Below are 19937 nucleotides of genomic sequence, written 5' to 3' on the forward strand. Positions count from 1 at the left end.
GATTTTTTTTTTTTTTTTTTTCTTATATTTGAAAAACGCAAGCTATATATTTGTTAGATTCGTATCGCGTACACCAATTAGCCAACATTACACAACGATATCGAAATGGTAATCGACCAAGCACATTTAGCATACTTAAACTACTCCTGTTAATGGAAACTGGAAATCAAGTGATACGACTAGAGCGCTGGCGCCACATGGCTGACTGCATAATTGAGTGAAAGAACGTCCCGCATCGTCGCAGCGACTATCCCGCCTTTTCCGACTCGATTTTGACACGGGAAAGATTACCGTCGTATATCCGCTATATCAATCGGTTATGTACTAGTATATCCTGAGCGATTAATTATATATTAGTTATATAGATTAGTTTATACAAACCCGAGGCACAGGTAACAGATGCCACGCATCTGCTTAATTTCAGGGAAGAAGTTTTTTCCGGTAACTTTCATCGGCTCGATCTGCTGGATCGCGGCGTACTCGTACCTGATGGTCTGGTGGGCGAATGTCGCCGGCGACACAGTAGCCATACCGCCGGAAGTGATGGGTCTGACGTTCCTCGCGGCCGGCACCAGCATACCGGACCTCATCACGAGTGTAATTGTGGCGCGGAAGGGATACGGCGATATGGCCGTGTCGAGTTCCGTCGGCAGCAACATCTTCGACGTGACCGTTGGGTGAGAATCCAAATCTTCTAGATTCTAGACATTCGATGCAGCATATTATATACGGAAGGCATAAAGCATTCGTTCTGTTTCAAAAAAATTATAAAAATGCCAAAATTTCTTTAAATTCCCAATATTTCGCGAAATTTTACGAATACTCAATTTATTATGCTTCTTATTTTATTTGTGTATGTATTATTGTTACAATTGCTAAAATATTTTTTGATAAAACTATTGAAAAAAATAAGAATCTTAACTGTGCTCGAAAAAACTTTATAAAACTAAAAATTATTCCAAGAATAAAAATAAAATAATTCTAAGAAATATTTTATTAAAATAATATATATTATATATATCGAGTAAGATATATATATATATATATATATTATTAGAACACACAAGAATATGTATGTATGTGAAATCGAAAATCCTTTGACACAAAGTCTTTCTGGTTTTATTCTAAGAAAAGTCGCAGCAACGTGTAATTCTCATTGATTCCGCACGTGAATAGAATTTTATGATACTCTAATATATATATATATATATATATATATATATAATAGATATTGCTAGATATTCGATATATTGATAAGATGAAATGATAAGAAAACCTTTCAAGAAAGAGTTGCATTGAACGTCATATTGATTTTCCGCTAGGATTATCTCAAATCGAAGAAAAATAAAAAAAAGTTAGGATATAAATTAGCATATATAAACTGAAAACGATATAGATACAAATGCAAAAAGAATGCTGAAAGATAAGCATTCTCAACACGTCTTTTATTAATATTTGGCGTAGAAAAAATTAAGACAAAGTGCATGTTTTGCAGTATGAATAATAAAGGAGGAAGCAAATTAAAAAGAAGTAAAATTTTTTTATATTATTTTGTTATTTCAAGATTGCCAGTGTCACGATTAATTCATGTATTATAAATCTGCTACTTAATTAATGTCAATAAATTTGTATTAATGTATAAATAATTGAATAATGTATTAATAATTTTATTTATTTGTTTAATCATCTAATTCTGCAATTATTTAATATTAATCGGAAAATTCTAACTTGTGGCTTTAAAATAACACAAAATATAATTTATTTAGTAAAAAAAACGATATTCTGGCAAGGATCGTACGCAAAAATTTTTCAAAAACATTTACACCGCTAAAGGATAGAGAATAGCATAAGATACTAAAATGTGTCGCGAAATGAAGAAATTTAATACACTCTTGAAAGCATCTGCTACTTTTTCTGTTTATGAATCCGAGACCCATTTACGTCGTACTATATTGAGGGATCGATTAACGAAAAGGACCAAGTGCCAAAAAGGTCGGGAAGCTTATTCGGGAAGGGATATCAATCTCAAATTTCGGTAACGGTAGTTCAAGCGGAACGAGGAAAACAAGATATCAGAGTAACGCGTTTAGGCGACAAAAATATCGATTTTCACACACAACTTGAACTGCAAATATCTAGATTTTTAATTAAGTAAAGGATAGTATTTTATTTTAAATATAGTACAATATTTTATTTTTATTTTATTCATAATCTTTTTAAATTTTTATGTAATAAATATCTAAACTCTCAGCTAATGAAAATTATTAATAAAATACGTGATTAACGTCTTTTATCATTTTCCATTTACTGTCGTTTCATGAAGCGCTTATTGTAATAGTCTGCAGGCATTACTATATAATATAGAAAGAAACTGTGCTATTGTTACTCATATCGTGCAAAGAATATATGCACAGCCAATGGTTGTCATAATTATACGAGGCTATACTGAATAGAGTAGTATTTAAGCTTATATTCAAACATACGTTACTTTGAAGGTATACCTTTGATATGTCTATATTTTGAATCATTAAATATATTAGTTGTTATCTACCAGCATATTGTATAGAGTATATTTAAATAAAATTAAATATACATTGCAGGAATATTGAATATTTTTAACATATATTTAAACTTTAATATCTTATGGACATAATAGATATGATTTTATTTCAGCTACTCATATCAAAATATTTTTTTTTATAATTTTGTCAAATTACTAAAATAATGTCTGTTGATTTGGCACTTGTTCTCTTTCCTCTCTTTCTTTAATTACAATATTATTTGTACTTTTTTATTCAGAGATATGGGGATAAACTTAAAGATAATATATTGCATATTCCAGAAAAAATGTCCTATTTAAAAAAATGTATAAATTCATATTTATTTCTGCAAGACACGCAATATTACTTCGTAATTCTTGCATTAGCTATAGTATCAAGCATCGCGGGAGCTTTTCCCGGATACTATTTAAACGATGTCAGCATTGCCGGTGGGAATCTTCAAAGAACGGAAATTGATAGACGGTAGAAACGATTATGGTTCGTAAGATATCAATGGCACAGTAGAGTTCAATAGACGAATCGAACAATATCGGAATTATTGAACTCCCTCGCATGTGTGTACGCGCGCGCGAATACAATGCACTTAATTGCATACTATACATACATATACGTACGTATATTTACCTAGTATATATACTTCTATATATACTATATAATAAGTTTATACTTTACACATACGTACAGATATATTTCCTTTCGCATAATGTACATTCGCGCGATATGAATTAGAATTTCACCGATCATCAAACGGAATTAGAAGAGGCGTATGGAATTAGTAGGCAGAACAAACCTGTCGAGGCATTCTTACTATTTCACTATAATCGCATTCGCTATTGATTTCTCCGGTATTATTATTACCTGTCGGCGCGGGAAATGCCGCAAATGCAGTTTCAGCCACGATTCATTTTCCATGGATAAATTTTGAAAATCTCTATGCGAAACTACCGTTTCACGTCTCATCATTAAAAAAACAGTGTAGTTAATAAGCAATTGGATCGAGCGTAGTGTCTGAATAATTACATGATGAACTTCAAACAAGCGACGAAAATTTGCCAATTTAATGTTTCGCGTATTATCGAGCTCCTTGTGCTTGCATTTGAATTCTTATTACAGACGATACAGATCTTCATCTTTGAAACACTCTTTCTCTCTATCGTGAAAAGAAAAAATTCTTCATTTCCTTATTGATAACAAAATTTCAATAAAATAAAATTTATAAAAATAAAATAAAATATCTTGCAACTTTAACAATACTCTGACTTTTGCGCGTGATATTTCTCGGGTGATCTCTAACGAGAAGCAAAGTTTGTACAAGCAAGTTGTGGCTGTCACCGATAAGAATTCATTATCTTCCTCCACTTTGTCTTCACGGCTATAAAATCCAATCTGTTGAAATTGATCGCGCGTTCCTCGGTAACACTCGATCTCCTGTGGCAGTCGTTCGCGATGACGAAACATCAGATCCTTCTCATCGGCGATCAATCATAACCGTACGCATTCGTCGACCGACTGCCAACTGGCAGAGGACTTGAAAAAAAGTGGGGAAAAATATTTCTCCGTATCTGTGCGCGGAGGCGATTGCGACTGCACGTCAAACGATATACTATATCCAAGAGTCGTCGACAGTATTGTTATAGACGAATATGAATTATAGATATTGTACGTCAAATATATATACATATATAGAAAGAGAGAAAGAGAGAGACAAAGCGCAACACCCCCACGCACGCATACATTTGTACTCGATCGATGCTGCCAGATGATCCCACCACACTTGTAATCATAAAGCTGTAATGTTTTAATAAATTTAATAGAATGTGTAATGCAAAAAATGCAAACATATATTCGAAACATTTTGTCGAAAGTACGTGCCACGCGATTTGTATGAGGATGTAACGAATATATGCAGTTTTTTTATATAACTAAATAAATTTCAATTAAAATAAATGGATACACACACACATGTAGTGATAATTTTTGACAGGTTACAGCACATTATCGTTTTATCGTCAAAATAATTGATATATGTTTTAGAGTGATAAAAATGTTATATAATTTCAAGACTTTTTCAAGTTACTAGCTAGCAAACTCAGTATGACGAATAAGCGATTCAATTAAAAAGTTTTTGATCGATACATAATTAACCATCGTTAATCTCAAATATTAATTACACGTAATCTTTCACGTTGCTGCATCTCTTGTTCTTAAAATAGTTACTGTTGATACTTGAAATATATATAGATATTTTATATATATGAAATATATATGTATATAGATAGATATTAATTAGAGAGAAGATATAATTAAAAAAAAAAAAAAAAACAGAATAATTAGAGAGGCAAATGGAGCGCGCTAATTATAAACGCATCGGCAAATCAATCGGGCAATAAATATAGGCTCGATTTGCACTTTGATTCTGCCCGCAGGCTTCCGGTTCCGTGGCTCCTGTACGGTTTAATCTACGGAAAACCCGTGGAGGTGAACTCGGTGGGGATGGTGTGCAGCATAGCGATACTGTTCTGCATGCTGCTCTTCGTGATCATTAGCATCGCCTGCTTCAGATGGAAAATGAACAGGAGTCTCGGTTTCACGATGTTCATCCTCTACTTCGTCTTCGTCGCCGTCTCGCTGATGTTCGAGTACGAATGGCTGGTCTGCCCGGTGTAGGGCAGCACAGAGGTACTAGAACCTCCTTCGGAGGAAAGGGCGAACACGTCTGCGAATACGGACGCACACTTACGAGTCTCGTCATCATCATCGTCATCGTCGTCGGCGAGTCTCGGCTGACCAGAGAACTCTTCCCTGCGCGGTCGAGCCGAGGAGGAAAACCGCGCAAAAAACCCAAAGTCATTACCTTCCCGCGTGCGCGCGAAGGAAACTTAATGATCGAACGGCAATAGCAGCACCATGAACACACACACACATATACACACATATATACATATACATACTTACACATACACACAGCACCTGTCACCGATCATCAGCAATTTTGTGTATCACGCAGATGCGTTTTGTTCTTATAGTCGCGCGAGAGGTGTACATATTGTATAAACCTTGAAATACCTGAAACGAAATACTCATCTTGTTAAGAATTAATCGAGCGTGCCACTTCGCTCGAGTGCGCTACTTTATTATTTAGGCATGGCGAGCGCGTTAGCCGATCGTGCCAAGGACCAAACCAGCATAATTTTATATAATCTATGGAAGAATCCTTTGGCACACGTGCAGTTCCAGTCTCTCTGGTCATATTATTCTTTCTTCCTTCTTCTTCTTCTTTCTCGTTCTCTTGGTGATTAATAAGCGTGCGCGAGGCAAATTGATTGCGCGATGCATATTAATTCACCGACCAGACTTTTGCAGCAAAAGATTATATAGTAATCCCCGATCAAAAGATTTCCAATTCTAATCGTGTGCGTGTCGCGTCAGATGTAGCTTGATTCGTATACATTTATCAAGACATTTTTACGCGTTTTTTTTTTCTCGAATATACACAATCCATAGCAATAATATCAAAATTATAAAACGCAAAGTTACTTCGTCAGTGTACAAAATATTCCAGTGAGGCTTCTCTTGTTTGACTCCTTGGCACGCTCACGTGTGCGAATATTATATATAATATTATCCTTAAAAAGAGAGAGAGAGAAAGAAAGCGAGAGAGAAAGGTAGCAAGTCAGTAATCTGACCGCTCGCCGTTTTTCCTATAAAGTAGAACTCTTTTCACCTCTAATCGTAGAATAGATTATAACGTCTATTACGCTCACGAAATTCCAACTTGATGCGGTGTGCTGTTCGACGTTTCGTTTCGATGGCAAACCGATGTACGCACGTCAATTTCGAGTGTACATATGTATACATTTTGTTTCAAAGCTTTTTTCTGTACTAATCACAAACAGACATATTATACACATATATATAAATATATATTATGCAAGCTTTTATAGTAAAAGAATACAAAATGTTCAAAAAATCTTATTTCTTTCTCGCCACGTTTACGATAAATTTCCTAACGCATTACATAAATTATTATTACAATTAAAATAAGATTGTGTTTGTTCATTAAAAATGTTTCCTACGTTGGTTAATGAAAATGTGTTCTACATTCGTGGAATTACATTAGAGAGATATCATTGAAATTCTCCAAATATTAATCCATTAAATAATAAGATTCAGACACGTCCCAAACGAAACGGTCGATCGTCGCACCGGATTTTCAGTATACGATCGGAACGGATGTTGCTGTTGATACGTGAATAAGATAGAGTAGCGATACAAATGCGAGACGTTGATTAGCACACTCGATTACCTTTGCAGATTACATTTTTCCTTGACTTTTCATTTAAATCGTTAGATTCAGGGAGCAAGAGAGCCGGTTCTCGAGCAGTATCAAAGAAAATGTGTTCATCGATGCATAGCGTTAATTTAACGAGATAGAAGACATTCATTTGGTTCACTTTCAATTGCCCGTTTAACGTTTGATTAAACATGCATGAAGAAATATGCATTGTTTTTGGTAGGAAATATATCATATATTTTCACGAAAAATCGCGCAAGTCGTAATTACGATTTATTTATTGCTGATCAGCTGATCAAGTGAATCCATTCAGATGATACGAAAATACAGACGTCTCGTTCGCGTAAGACATTTAGATCTGATTCCGAGCGTGTTTTTTTCCTCTTAAATATAATTACTCTATCACTAACTATATAATCTATAAGCGACATGCGAAAGCAGACCTTCCTAAGTGCATAGAGACAAAAAACTCTTGAAAATCGCATAATTCGAATTGATAGATCGCGCGAGGATTCTTATAATCAATCGAGAACACTTGTATCTTGTTGCTTGTTAATGCACTTTATGCGCGATCGAATCCACGTGCGACATTTTCTCTCCGTAGAGAAAGTATCAAGACGATCGTATGCGAAAAACGTATAAAATTACGGAACGTACGGATAACGCATTATTATGATACGTTCGTAAAAAGAAACGAGCAAGAGTCGCTTAGACGTTGCACTTTTCATGATATTCCATCGCTTGATACTCTCCGAGCAGCTATTCTTTTCGATAAATTCTTTCAAGTTTTCGACATTGCATTACGACGCACTACTAAAAGGTATCGCTAGAAAATATTAACTTACTATTATGGTTGTTACATGTACACACAGTAAAGGCAAACGGGTAACAGAATGAACGAATTTACGGAGGTATGCATGTGTGTGAGATTGAGAAAGAAAGAGAGAGAGGGAAAGAGATAGGGTCATGTACAGAGTTAAAGGGTGACAGAATGGGCGATTTTTAAGTTCCAAGTTACAGCACCCGTGTGTTGTAAAAAGCGTTTGTAAAGGATACGTTTTAAGGACATAGAGATAATAGTTATAATGTGATATCGATTATACTAAGGTACGAGTTGAGAGGAAAATGTTATTATACATATACCTATCATATGTTGAGAGATACAAACAGAGAAATGATATTCTTAGCCTGAACGCCTAAAAGCGGCCTAGCTTTTTAATTAAGCCCACAGTTGACGCAAAAAAAATCGATCCATGGCGTGAAGAAATAAGAAAGAGACCATAATTATATTTAAAAAAGTACTGTCAACGTTAATCGATAGATAGGGCGAATTTTAGATTATCAAACTCATATACATATATATATAGTGTGAAGAAAATTCGGCGCGACGTGAAACGCATTATATGAAGAATAACATATATTCGTACATATATTATATTATCGCATATAATGGTATATTTGTTTTCTATGGTCCCTATATGATATCGAAAACACGTGGAGGACGGTCTCTCGCAGCTTACGCTCCGAATCGCGTCGTACGACAGTTATATTTTATGTTAAGCTTTCCAACTATAGCTATGTCCACCTGTCTCTCTGCCTAAACCCTAGTGACGTATGCAATCCAATTCGCGCGCTCGATTATTCTGCGAAATTATTCTATGTACTCCTCCGTGCTCTGCTACTTGGATTCCTCACGCGACGAAAAGCATCGTGAGCCACGCTATTGCGCTTAGAAAGAGAGGCTAAAATTGACCGATGATCCTGAATTAACGTCCTGGGCTAACGATGTCAAGGATCTGTGATAGCGAGACAAAAGCAAGATTACCGAGGACACATCAAGGTCGCGACGAAATTTACGACGTTAACGAACAACAATCTGTTATATCAATTTGTTTAACGTGAAATGTAACCAGTTATTTTGGACGGCAAAGGGCAGTCGAACTACAACGATATAAGCTTGAAAAAAATAATATAGTTGTTCGGAATATATGCAAAATTTTATAGCTACGCAAGCAATGAATGGCAACAATACGATCTCCTCGAGATATTATCGATCATTAATTAAGATAGCGACGCTCCTTTTCGCGACAGAGCTTTCAGCATTACGTTGAGAAAAAGGATTTCGCCTGCAATGGCAATACTGCCAATTGATTCTAAACTCACCCCCATTTCCTTTTTACGAAATTTTATTTATCGATACAAAACGGTTTTGAGACTTTTATCCGCGAGACTTTAATTGTAAGTAGTTTCAGTCTTATATCAAGTTTCTACACCCAATGAGTAAACTATATCTGAAATTGAAAAAGATCAGACATGAATGGGGGAAAAAAAAGAGATAAAGCATTATTCTCAAATAGTATAGACAAACTTGGAAACATACAGACGCAATCAGATTTCCGTAAATGAAAATCGTGCAATGAAAATCTCTTAGGCGCGTGAGCGGACGAACTTTTGCTGGGGCGTAAGAAAAAGATGTAATCAAAATCGCTCGATACGGACGTGATAGCTAGCGTTGAACCGCCCTTCGGACTTAGCAGCGATCATCAGCGGGGAAAACAAAGCTTGGGTTCCTTCGTGACGTCGAACATAAATGGGGAACGAGCTGCGAGAGAGAGAGAAAAGTGGGGAACGTTGTGCCGAGGCATTTTGCGTCATTGTATAGTTGCGAAGGGTACGAAAAGGGATTAGTCTGTCAGTCGCGAGCGAAACAACGAAAGCGGATTAGCAGTGAATCGCGTGATAAGTCGAAGGTCGTGCCGGAGAGCTCAAAGCGCAGCGGTGCTCCGCGTAATTTATGCTTTGTAATATACCGTAGGACAAACATCATCGACATTGGTGATGAGGAGAGACGGCCCATTTTTGCTTTTGAATGTCGACTTTTCAAGAGATTAATATCCTTTCGTGATCTGCCTGGGTATAAACGTAAGGAAATAGCTCGCCCCGTGACATATTTCCCCTCCCGGAAAGAATGACACGAAGAGATCTCGGATGTACATGACATGCCATTGACCTCGATACTCTAGCGACTTCTCAAGTTATACATATATATATACATACATACATATAAATATTACATCAGTTGTATGTATATAAAATATATATGTACTATATTTTAGTACATAAAGTTTGATTTGATCCTTGCGTTGTCAAATTGTCAGAACGCAGGCACATTTATTTTATGAAAATGAAAAAGAGAGAAAGAGAAGAGAGAAAAATAAAATTCATTTCAATGCACTCATGCACGCACACACGTACACATATATACACATACACACATACACGTGTAAATTTACGTGAAGTAAACGCGACGAGACGGAGAGTGTGTTTTCGAAAAATGAAAATTGTTTCGGTTTGTCCGACAAGTTTGTCAAGACTTAAAAAAAATGCAATGCATCGATGCCAACCCTATTACGTAAGGGATGAATTTACGTCGAAAGAGAAATGAGAACGGAAACAAGTTCCCACCAGTTAGTGCATTCAACCCGAAACAGTATAATCAGTATCCGATAGACCCTTCTTGATTTTTATAAGGGCGTCTCTCTCGTGAAATTCTTTTGAAATACAATTATCTTTTTATATTTACGAACGCTTCATTTTTTCCAAAGGTGGCTTTCGAGACTTTTATTCGCGTGACAAAAAAAATAAACTTATTGTTATAACATATATATATATATATATAATATATATACATATATATGTATATATTTCATATATATATATATATATATTATATATATAAAATTCGTTAGACCCTTTTATATTTTTATGTGAATGCACAATATGTTGTACTGTTTAGAGTTGATGGTAGCTGTTATATCTTATATATACGGATACGGAACCCGTCGCGCGCTCGCAAAGACGCTCCAAACTTAGACTTTAAGCGACGTTAAGAATTTAGTTGATTTCATACTTTTTAACGTAGCTTTCGAGAATCGTAGAGGAATTTTTACATTGTGACAAAAAAAAAAGGTCGGTAGATTAGAGCCGGGCACGCGACGAGGATCAAGCACGATCCTTCAAATTTCGGCGAATTGTTAAAAAAAGGACCGAGTGACAAATTTGTCCTCCGCGAAATCGATCGATCGTGTATACTAAGAACTGTCACTGTTCTCTCAGCCGAATGACATGATATATAAATCGTTATCGATACTCGTGGATATAAAATAACGCGGGATTATAAAAAAAGGGACACAATACGCACGCTGTGAACGATCGAACAAGATCGAACGCTTCGAATATTTTCTTGGCATTGACAAAGCGCGAACGCACATATCAAAGAGAAAAAAAAAATGTTGATTATATATGATAACTGAGATTACTTGGTAGTATTATTAGTGACTTAAGTCGATAAGATATAATTAGATGAGGAGTTATACGAGCGCGTTATAAAGTTTCTATATAATTACAGATTATATAATATATATAAATATGTATTATATCCTACGAGAGTCTCTCAATAAAAACGCTGGATCGTCGATTATTGAATCGCGTAATTCGCGGGAAAAGGATGGCGAGATGCAATTTTTGGCGATTCTCTGGGCGATGATCTGAGCGTGTTGGACGTAACGTAAATAAACTCCGGAGAGAATATACCTCGCGTTTCTCTCGGGCTTTTCTTTTGATATATATTTCATTATCGTCATCTCTTTCAAAAAAAACGCCGCATTATATAGGGTTGTACCCCCGTCCATCGCCGCAGTAATAGATTTACGGGATACGACGCGTAGTTATAAAAATCACGACTTACGAGAATTAATTAGGTCACCACAGAGTGCTAGAAAGACGAAGAGCGAAAAAAATATAAATACATATATATATAAAATAAAAAATATACATATATATATATATAAATATATAAATACGCATAAAATACTCACACATACATACACACATATAAATATGTAAAGTATCTAGCGTTATATACGTTCTCGTCGACGATTCCGAGTTTGGGACGTTTTTATTACGGTAAAAATTTCATTTCTTGATGTTCGTAAGATACTACGTCCTTGACGCGTTACTTAAGATCGGGGCCGCGGCATACATATAATAATCGCGATGTGACGAGAACGTAAAATAAACGGACGAAAATTGCTCTTTCGCACGCGAGGGCGCGAAGTTAAAAATTCATCCCCTCGCGGTTGCAAAAAGGCGATGGCGAACGATTTTCCCAAACGAAGGGGGGCAAGGGGGAGACCGAAAACAGGTGCATCAACGACCACGTTCGAAAGTTCGCGCAGGACGAATCTCAGCTTAAAAAAAGAATCATTAGAGATCGCGTATCGTACCCCCGAGAGTACGAGAGAGTTTAATGTATAACGGAACTAAAATCGCAAACATAAAAAAAGTCACGATGGACGAAAAAGGTACCCTTAGAAAAAAAGCAAAAAAAAACAGAGAAACACGCTGATGTGTTAAGGAGAAGCCGTGGGGGTCAGCGTCGGGGGTTCAGGCCGCTCCGCCACTCGGTCGTCAAATGACGATAAAACGATATGAAACGATCTCACTTGACGCCCGAGATCGTGCGTGGGCAGGACGACGAGCGGAGCACTCCTGGGAGGGATCATTGTTTTAATGATCGACGCCTTAATGATCAACGATTTCCGCGTCCGGGAAACGGGGAACCGAGGTAGAGGGAGGATAGGGGGATGATAGGGGGACGCGGATCAGTCGGATCGGCTTACGGCGCTGGCGCCAATGGGTAACGACACCGCGTGTGCAATAAAAGAGAGAGAGAACGAAGAGAAATATATAACAATATTAATATTATTATATACAACATTTTTACGGCATATATACGCGGATACGAAAGTAGAACAAGCGAAAAAAATATGAAAAAGATTAGAAGTTTTAGGATAAATGATATTACTTGTTGTTGTCTACCATAGCGCCGTAGCATAGGTAGGGCACTCTAGTAGCCTGTTTGAGGGATGCGTGTGAAATATGCGTGCGAGAGTGACAGTTTGAGAGATTACTCGAGAGGATGAGAGAGAGAGAATAAACCCATGCGAATTCAGAGGGACGAAGTGATTTGAACGCATATATTAATTATTACCTAATTGCAAAAATAAAAATTATATATATATATATATTCACATATATATGTTCTGTATATATACATATATCTATGTGTATATATATACATACTCGAAGAAGCTAGTTACTTAACGAAAATCAATGATTGAGATATATACAGAATCTATACATATACCTTAAACGTGTGCCTATGTGCGCACGTGCGTACACTTTATCTCCTCCACCCTCGCGAGATCCCTGGCCTCATCCCTCTTCCTCCTCTTCAACCCTCGCAGCCTTTCGTCTCTTAGCCTCGTCACACGCACTTGCGCACATATCCATTACGCATTACCGTAGCCATGTTGTGTAGGGATGTCTTTAACGAGTAAAACTACGATTTCTCATGTTACATGTTATACGAAAAAAAGCAAAAAAACACAAGCAGAAAAGAGGAAATCTCGAAACGACGAAAAAATTTCTTCCGGTCAGTTGCAGGATCGTTTGAGGCGCTACATATATTAAAATATACGTGCGCGAATGTCCAAAAAAAAAAACGAGCAAAATGAGAGGGATATATAATAAAAAAAAAACCGCGCGTATTCTGTATACACACACTTAATGCTATTGTATAATTAATTAAGTCGAATTACTCGCCAATCGCGACGCTTCCCTCACGATCTTTTTGCGATTCAATTCAGTTTCTTCGTTTGCTTTCGTCGCGAGAAAAAAGCCACGGCGGTGACGGAACTTAATGACAGACTTTTATTAAATGCAAATGAATTATTAATACAAATTAATATATACGAATTGTTACGATAAGAATTCGCAATATCAATTTTGACAATGGAGATATGAGAGGAAGAAAGATGCAATATCCGTTTAACGCATTGTGGACCCCAGTTTTAGATAACCAAGTTTTTAATTAAAGCTTCCAATGATAAGTTTAAATTTATAAAATACTTGAACACATAAATCGCGACAATATATCTAAATTTTTCTCTGCGTCCATTTATTTTACATTCAGGACGATTGTGAAATAATCTGACAATTAAGACAGATGTCAAAGTTATCGTACGATATCGTACGACTTATTGCAAGCTAAAATAAAAGAAACTGCAATTTTTTCACGATCGAAAAACGACTCTCGTTCCCGATGCGTTAAAACGGCAAACGCCGTAATGAGATGATGTCTGTTTAAACTCATTCTACTTATTCGCGATGAAAATTATCCGCGCTATCCGCGGATGATGGCTCTTTAGTAAAGTACGGCGTACGGCTTGTCGCGGATTTGCACTACTCCCTTTTACATGCTAATCGCTCATCTCTCCACTTTTGCCATTTGGCGACGCATTTTCCTGCGGAAAAAAAAATCTTGCGGTAGAACAGAAAAAAATTCAACTTACACGCTACTATCCGAGGGAGACTGTGTATCTTCTTAGTTTAGTGCGTGGCTTCTCTGGAGAAAAGCTGCGACAGTAAGCAGCCCCGAGAAACGGCGGAAATAAACTTCTTGCGTGATTAAATCCGATTCTTACGAAGGTACACCTTCGTCTATACGTCACTCTTTACCTGGAGTTTAATGTTATTATCATGCAAACAGAAAGTACTTAAAACGATTGAAAAAAAAGGAGCTGCGTTATTCAACAACTCGAATTAACGTAGGGCATTTATTTAGAAATACTCGTCGAGAGAGAAGTTTCCACTATGTATTAATTGCATATTAAATAGTCAGTTGAAAAACAAACCGATTGTTGGAAGAAGCGCGACGCGTGTTACGATAGCGATTAAATTAATTAAAATCACGCGAATCAACCATGCGAACGATTCTTCAAAGTTCCCAAAGGTCTCTCGCTTGAAAAACGCTGAATAATATATTGTATAATCGGCGTATTCTTACTCTTCAAAACTTTGATTCGCGAGTATTTATTGATACACAGTCGACAATAATCAAGTAACAAGAGTTTACATTCTATCTATCCCACACTACTATTCAATAAACTCAACAAAAACAAAGATACGTTAATAAACGAGCTCTATACTTGCTCGCTCGAGATTTTATTATACATATATCGCGATACTTGCAAAGTATAGATTCTTTTTCCAACATTAATCTTTACAGAAGAGAGATTAAGAGAGAAAGAGAGAGAAAGCGAGTACCGTTTTCGCAGTATAAATCTTGTTCCTCAGTTTTAACGAGACGCAATAATTGGATCGTGTAATAATTGAGTATATATTTAGAATCGGCAGTATTTTTGTTAGCATTAATCTTATAAAGTTTCTGAGAGAAAAGAATCGATTATCTAAGAGAGTTGAAAAGCCATCAACTGTATACTATAAAATATCTCAGTGCTGTTATACCGTTCTCTTATCCCATTTCGTTAGTAAATTTCTCTCTTACTTCGTTATAAAATTATTCTTACCGTTGTTGTTACCACAATTATATAATTAAACACAAGTAAAAAAAAATAATAATCTTCAGAGAGTATATAAACGCGTTATGAGATTTAAAGTAATAAATATTTCTCAGCTACTTGAGAGCCCGAACGTTATGCGATAACGTTCTAATTAAGAGAGATATATAAAGCCGATAAAGAAAAATACCGCTGATTCTTTTAATCACACCTGGATCATATTCGTATCTATATAGTTATTTATCCAATTTGCAAATTAGATTGCGCAGGGATAAGTAAAAAAAAAAAATATTGCAATGAACTCATCATCTCTCAGCGCTCTATTTTCTGCATGCACATGCCGTATTGCAAACGATTAGTATCATTATGCTACGATCGTGGTTGACGACGAACATTATTGCTATATAGGCGTATCCACATTATTGTACCGCGGCATGTTAATTGCTCGAGGTGATTAAAGGCTCGACAGTCTCAGACGATGCTCAATGAATCGGTGGCGTGAATAAAATCGGATTAACGCACGTTTGAGTGCTCGAGCCTACGAAGATCCTCGCACGTCGATCTCACATCTCTTGTTATGGTGAAGAATAAAAAAAAACAAAGAGCGTCCCCCCCCCACATCTCGCCATTGTATATACGTATATATTAATGCATAATATTGTCATAAGACACGCGAGAGCGGGCACAAGAGATGGTTATATTATTGTCGTTATTAGACGAAATTGTGTGAACGCGACAAACGAGGGTATTTCGTTGCGTTTAAAAAAAAATGCCTGCGGGACAGGATCGTTAGACGATACAGATAAGTGTCGATAATTTTATTTTTCGATTTTCGGACTTGGATCGGACTCCCTTTACGCGATATTACTTGGATTGTTCGGTATATGTAAGAACGTTCCTAGGCGGCGACCGTTGTTGTATCTCTCCGTTCCATTATTTTAAGTTCCGTGCACCGACTAAGTAAACTTTATATATCGTTAAGTCTCAGTATCTCATTTTTTAAGAAAAAAAAAACAAAATCGAACACGTCAAAGAGCGGCGGCATCTTCTTCAAACGGTCGCGTATTCGATACACACGTGTAGCACATCTGTCAAATCGCTAATTGACGAGGCAGCGCTCTAACTCTCGAGTTGTATCCATCATACAATTATATATATTTCGCGCTAAGGTGACATTCAGATTATATATCCCGTACGCGCAAAGATGTACGTAGCATATAATACGAACGACGCGATGATGTTAATACATACGCATTTAAAACTTTTCTTATAGCGTTTACTACTTAGTAGATAAGCTAGAGAGCGTCGTAGAGAAAAAAAAACGCGTGTCATACTGAGATGTAAATTTTTATAAGATTTCAAAACGTAAACGTCACCTCTGTTGTTAGTCCGCGACTATATAAGGTGATTCGGACTGCGCGATACAACTTGACAATTAGCAGCTGCTTCGAAGGAAGATCAATTTCGACGAGAACAGACCGGTATATGCGACCGTCGAACATAAGACAGCTGATTGTGTCGCCAGGATGACAGCGATCAAAGTGTCAAAAGCATGTGCGTCAAGTGTGTCAAGATCAAGACAAGTAAACGCGCTTTATGGTCTGTATCTGCGAACAGTCCATTATCACGATATCAACGATATTCCCGCCTGATTGTGCACAAGACACTTTTGTCTCTCGCGCTTAACTTTGATCGGGAGAATCCTGGCGAGACACAGCAGCCGGGAAAACAAGCGGGATACAACCGCTGAGTTTATCGATTATTACCGCAGATATACATGCATTATTCCGTACCAAGTACGGCTAGAGAGCTACCGAGTAATTTATTATAGGATTAAAGAGTCGAATGTAACGCGAGCACGAACGAAGAAAGGCCTGCATCGACGACCATCTAACACTCTTTACACTTGCCGTCAATATCCCTCTTCTCCCCCGTCCCATCCTTCCCCCCCTCCCCCCTTGCCTTCCCCGTCAATCTTATATTCCTTCTTTACACCCAATCACACCTCCCCTATACCCTCAAGAAAAACAGAACAACATATTGTAATCTATTGTAGATTGTTGTAGATAAATTATACGGTTTGACCGTATATTGTTACTTTTTGTCGACAATATAAAAAATACACAGATATATAAGTAATTACCATCTCGTTACGTGTTTTCCATTTTATTTCATTACCCCCGCACCGACAGATATATTAACACGATATCTATAACGTTGTAAATTCGCGATTACAATCGATTAGATCGTTTTTTTTCTTTTTAATACAAGATAAAAATTATTATATATAATACATTGTAATAGAAGTGCTCGCATGCTCGATAATTTTTTATATAAAAATTATTGGCACGCTGATAGAAAAGCAATATTTACAGAGAGAAAGTAAAATTAATTTTTATATGTAGATACCTTTAAATTAATGAGTATTACTTGACATGCTGGGTGATCCTACTACATCGATGATATCTGCTTTAACTTCGGGTTCTGTTTTTGGCAGAAGTGCCGCTGGTATTGTTAAAGTCTGAAAAGAGAAAAATACGTTAATAAACAATTCAAGATTGATATTATTTAAAATTATATCCATTTAAAATATTGCACTTAATGACCTTTCCAGGTGCTAATGCTTCATATTGGTGCCTTAAAGACTGTAATTCATAATCGCATGTCGACAACGCGCTTCTCAATTCATAATGCAAAACTATATCGCTACGCAACTCATTAAATTGCTGACATATTTGTTCCGTCGGTGGTGGATTCAATTCTGTAATGTAAACAACAGTTTACATCGTCAGTTTTCAGTCTTAATATTTCACAAGAAATATAATATAAAAAAGATGCAAACTATTTAATTTCTTACCTAAATTTAATTCAATCAGCATTTGTTCAATGCCTTTCATCTTCTTTTGACCAAGACTACTTGGTAATTTGATTCTCTGAGAACGAAGAGTAACACCGCTATTTTTGAAATCTGGGAATTTAATTCCAGCTGACTCCACTGCCTACAAAATTTTAAAAAAATGTATGAGCATTTTGATAATGTATGTAACTATACATCCATATATATATATATATATATATATATATGGAGTAAAATTTTATTACACTTACATGGGAAGTATCAGTTTTATTTGGCCTATTCCTAGAAGAACTGCTACTTTTTTTCGAAGATTTTCTCTCGCTCTTTCTGGGATCTGCCTGATGATCAGCTGCTGTAATTAATTTTTGCAAATCTTGCGTCTTTCTATCTCTCTCTTTTTTCCTTTGTTCAATCTTGCGTAACTCAGCAAGTAGAGTCTGCTCCTCGTCCACCTGTTCAGGAGTACGCTCGAACAACTTCTTCAACTGCTCTTTTCTACGTTTTTCATGTTCCGCATCAAAAACATATACCTTGTCAGCATGGGATTTTGCTTTTGTCAATGCAGCGCACACCTGGTAATATCTAAACATTTATCTGTTAATTTTATTAATTACAAAAAAAACATCTGAATTAATAAAATATATGTGTATCAAGCTTGCCTCTCTTTCAAGTCTTCTACTGATCTAGCGAGAAACTTGGTGCGATCCCACCTATCCTTAATGATAATGAATCTAAGGTCAAATCTCCTGCACAAGTCAAACAGGTGATCTGTCTCTGCTCGTGACCAACCATTAGTCACTAAATGTTGAACGTATTCTGCATTTGTGTACGTAGGGATAGGAACTTTCTTGTTGAACTTTGCGAAGGGATATTCCTTCCCGGCATCGGCGACACGTCGCCAGTGATTAAAGGTAGCACCGTCCGTACGTGCCGGATTGGTAAAGGGTGTCCATCTCCACGGCCTGACTTTTTTCATGCCAAGCTTGGCTCGCACCTGCTTGTACCCTTTCGACGTGTCAGTGGGGAACAACGGCGGTACGTCATTATTGTCCTTGCAGAGGAGCGCGAACACCTCGCGATGCATCCCCTCGGGACGTTTTGGCACTTTGTTGTAGTCATATCGCTTGCGATTCTTCTTGTCGCTACCTAGTATCGACTCCTTCGTAAGTTCCGTAGTCGTGGGCACCTCGATGTCCAGAATGTCGCGTACGTCTGCCATCCTCACGGCTTGTTTTGAGGTTAGAATTCTCCTGCGAGATACTTAACGATATACCAACACGAAATTTATTTCGTTTTTTTGATTTTGTTTATCACGTAAGCTGAGCGAACACCTTTCAATTGTATAAAATAAAATTTATGTACAAGTAGCTATATTTATATTCGAAAATTCTCTCTGACATGTAAACACTTGCGAATACATCCGATTGATCCGATACAATGACATATATATATAGACGAAGCATTCCATCTGTGGAGTGAAGCCGGAAATTGGCAGAATACGACAGAGTGAGATAGTTGTTTTGACACTCTTCTTTCTCACTCTATCGTACAGAAGATACTAGGCCTATAGCTTTCCAGTACTGGCAGTGTATATCGGAACATGCCCTCTGTTGTATTCTGCCAATTTCCGGCTTCACTCGCTGCTACAGTAAAAGTATAGGAATGCTTCGTCTATATATATATATATGTCATTGATCCGATAAATACGTGTTTAGAAAATGATCGACTCTTGGTAAACGAATCTGATTGGTGGATCTAGAACTTCTAAAAGACCAATCACAGCGCAAATGTAAAGTGAATTT

At 36.7% G+C, this 19937-nt stretch overlaps 2 protein-coding genes across 7 annotated transcripts in view; one reads left to right on the plus strand and one right to left on the minus strand.

Annotated features, from left to right (window-relative positions):
- Nckx30c (solute carrier family 24 member Nckx30C) overlaps window positions 1-17423 on the plus strand; it is a 66042-nt gene extending 48619 nt beyond the window's left edge. For all 6 annotated transcript variants that reach the window (XM_083050018.1, XM_083050020.1, XM_083050019.1 and 3 more), the window contains 2 exons: window positions 425-677; window positions 4988-17423. In XM_083050018.1, the coding sequence (XP_082906144.1) occupies window positions 425-677; window positions 4988-5228 (494 nt within the window). In that variant the 3' untranslated portion in view covers window positions 5229-17423. The remainder of the gene's footprint in view (window positions 1-424; window positions 678-4987) is intronic.
- Window positions 17424-17507: 84 nt separating this feature from the next.
- Dmap1 (DNA methyltransferase 1 associated protein 1) lies at window positions 17508-19734 on the minus strand. The gene is made up of 5 exons (XM_083050025.1): window positions 18795-19734; window positions 18387-18717; window positions 18136-18277; window positions 17885-18039; window positions 17508-17799 (listed from the first exon to the last, which is right to left on the minus strand). The coding sequence occupies exons 1-5, from the start codon at window positions 19352-19354 to the stop codon at window positions 17695-17697; spliced, it is 1293 nt and encodes a 430-aa protein (XP_082906151.1). The 5' UTR covers window positions 19355-19734; the 3' UTR covers window positions 17508-17694.
- Window positions 19735-19937: the final 203 nt, after the last annotated feature.

Source organism: Prenolepis imparis, unplaced genomic scaffold (genome assembly GCF_030444845.1).
Source record: "Prenolepis imparis isolate NDT839.2.m4 unplaced genomic scaffold, iyPreImpa1.0 SCAF_11, whole genome shotgun sequence".
Lineage (NCBI taxonomy): Eukaryota > Metazoa > Arthropoda > Insecta > Hymenoptera > Formicidae > Prenolepis > Prenolepis imparis.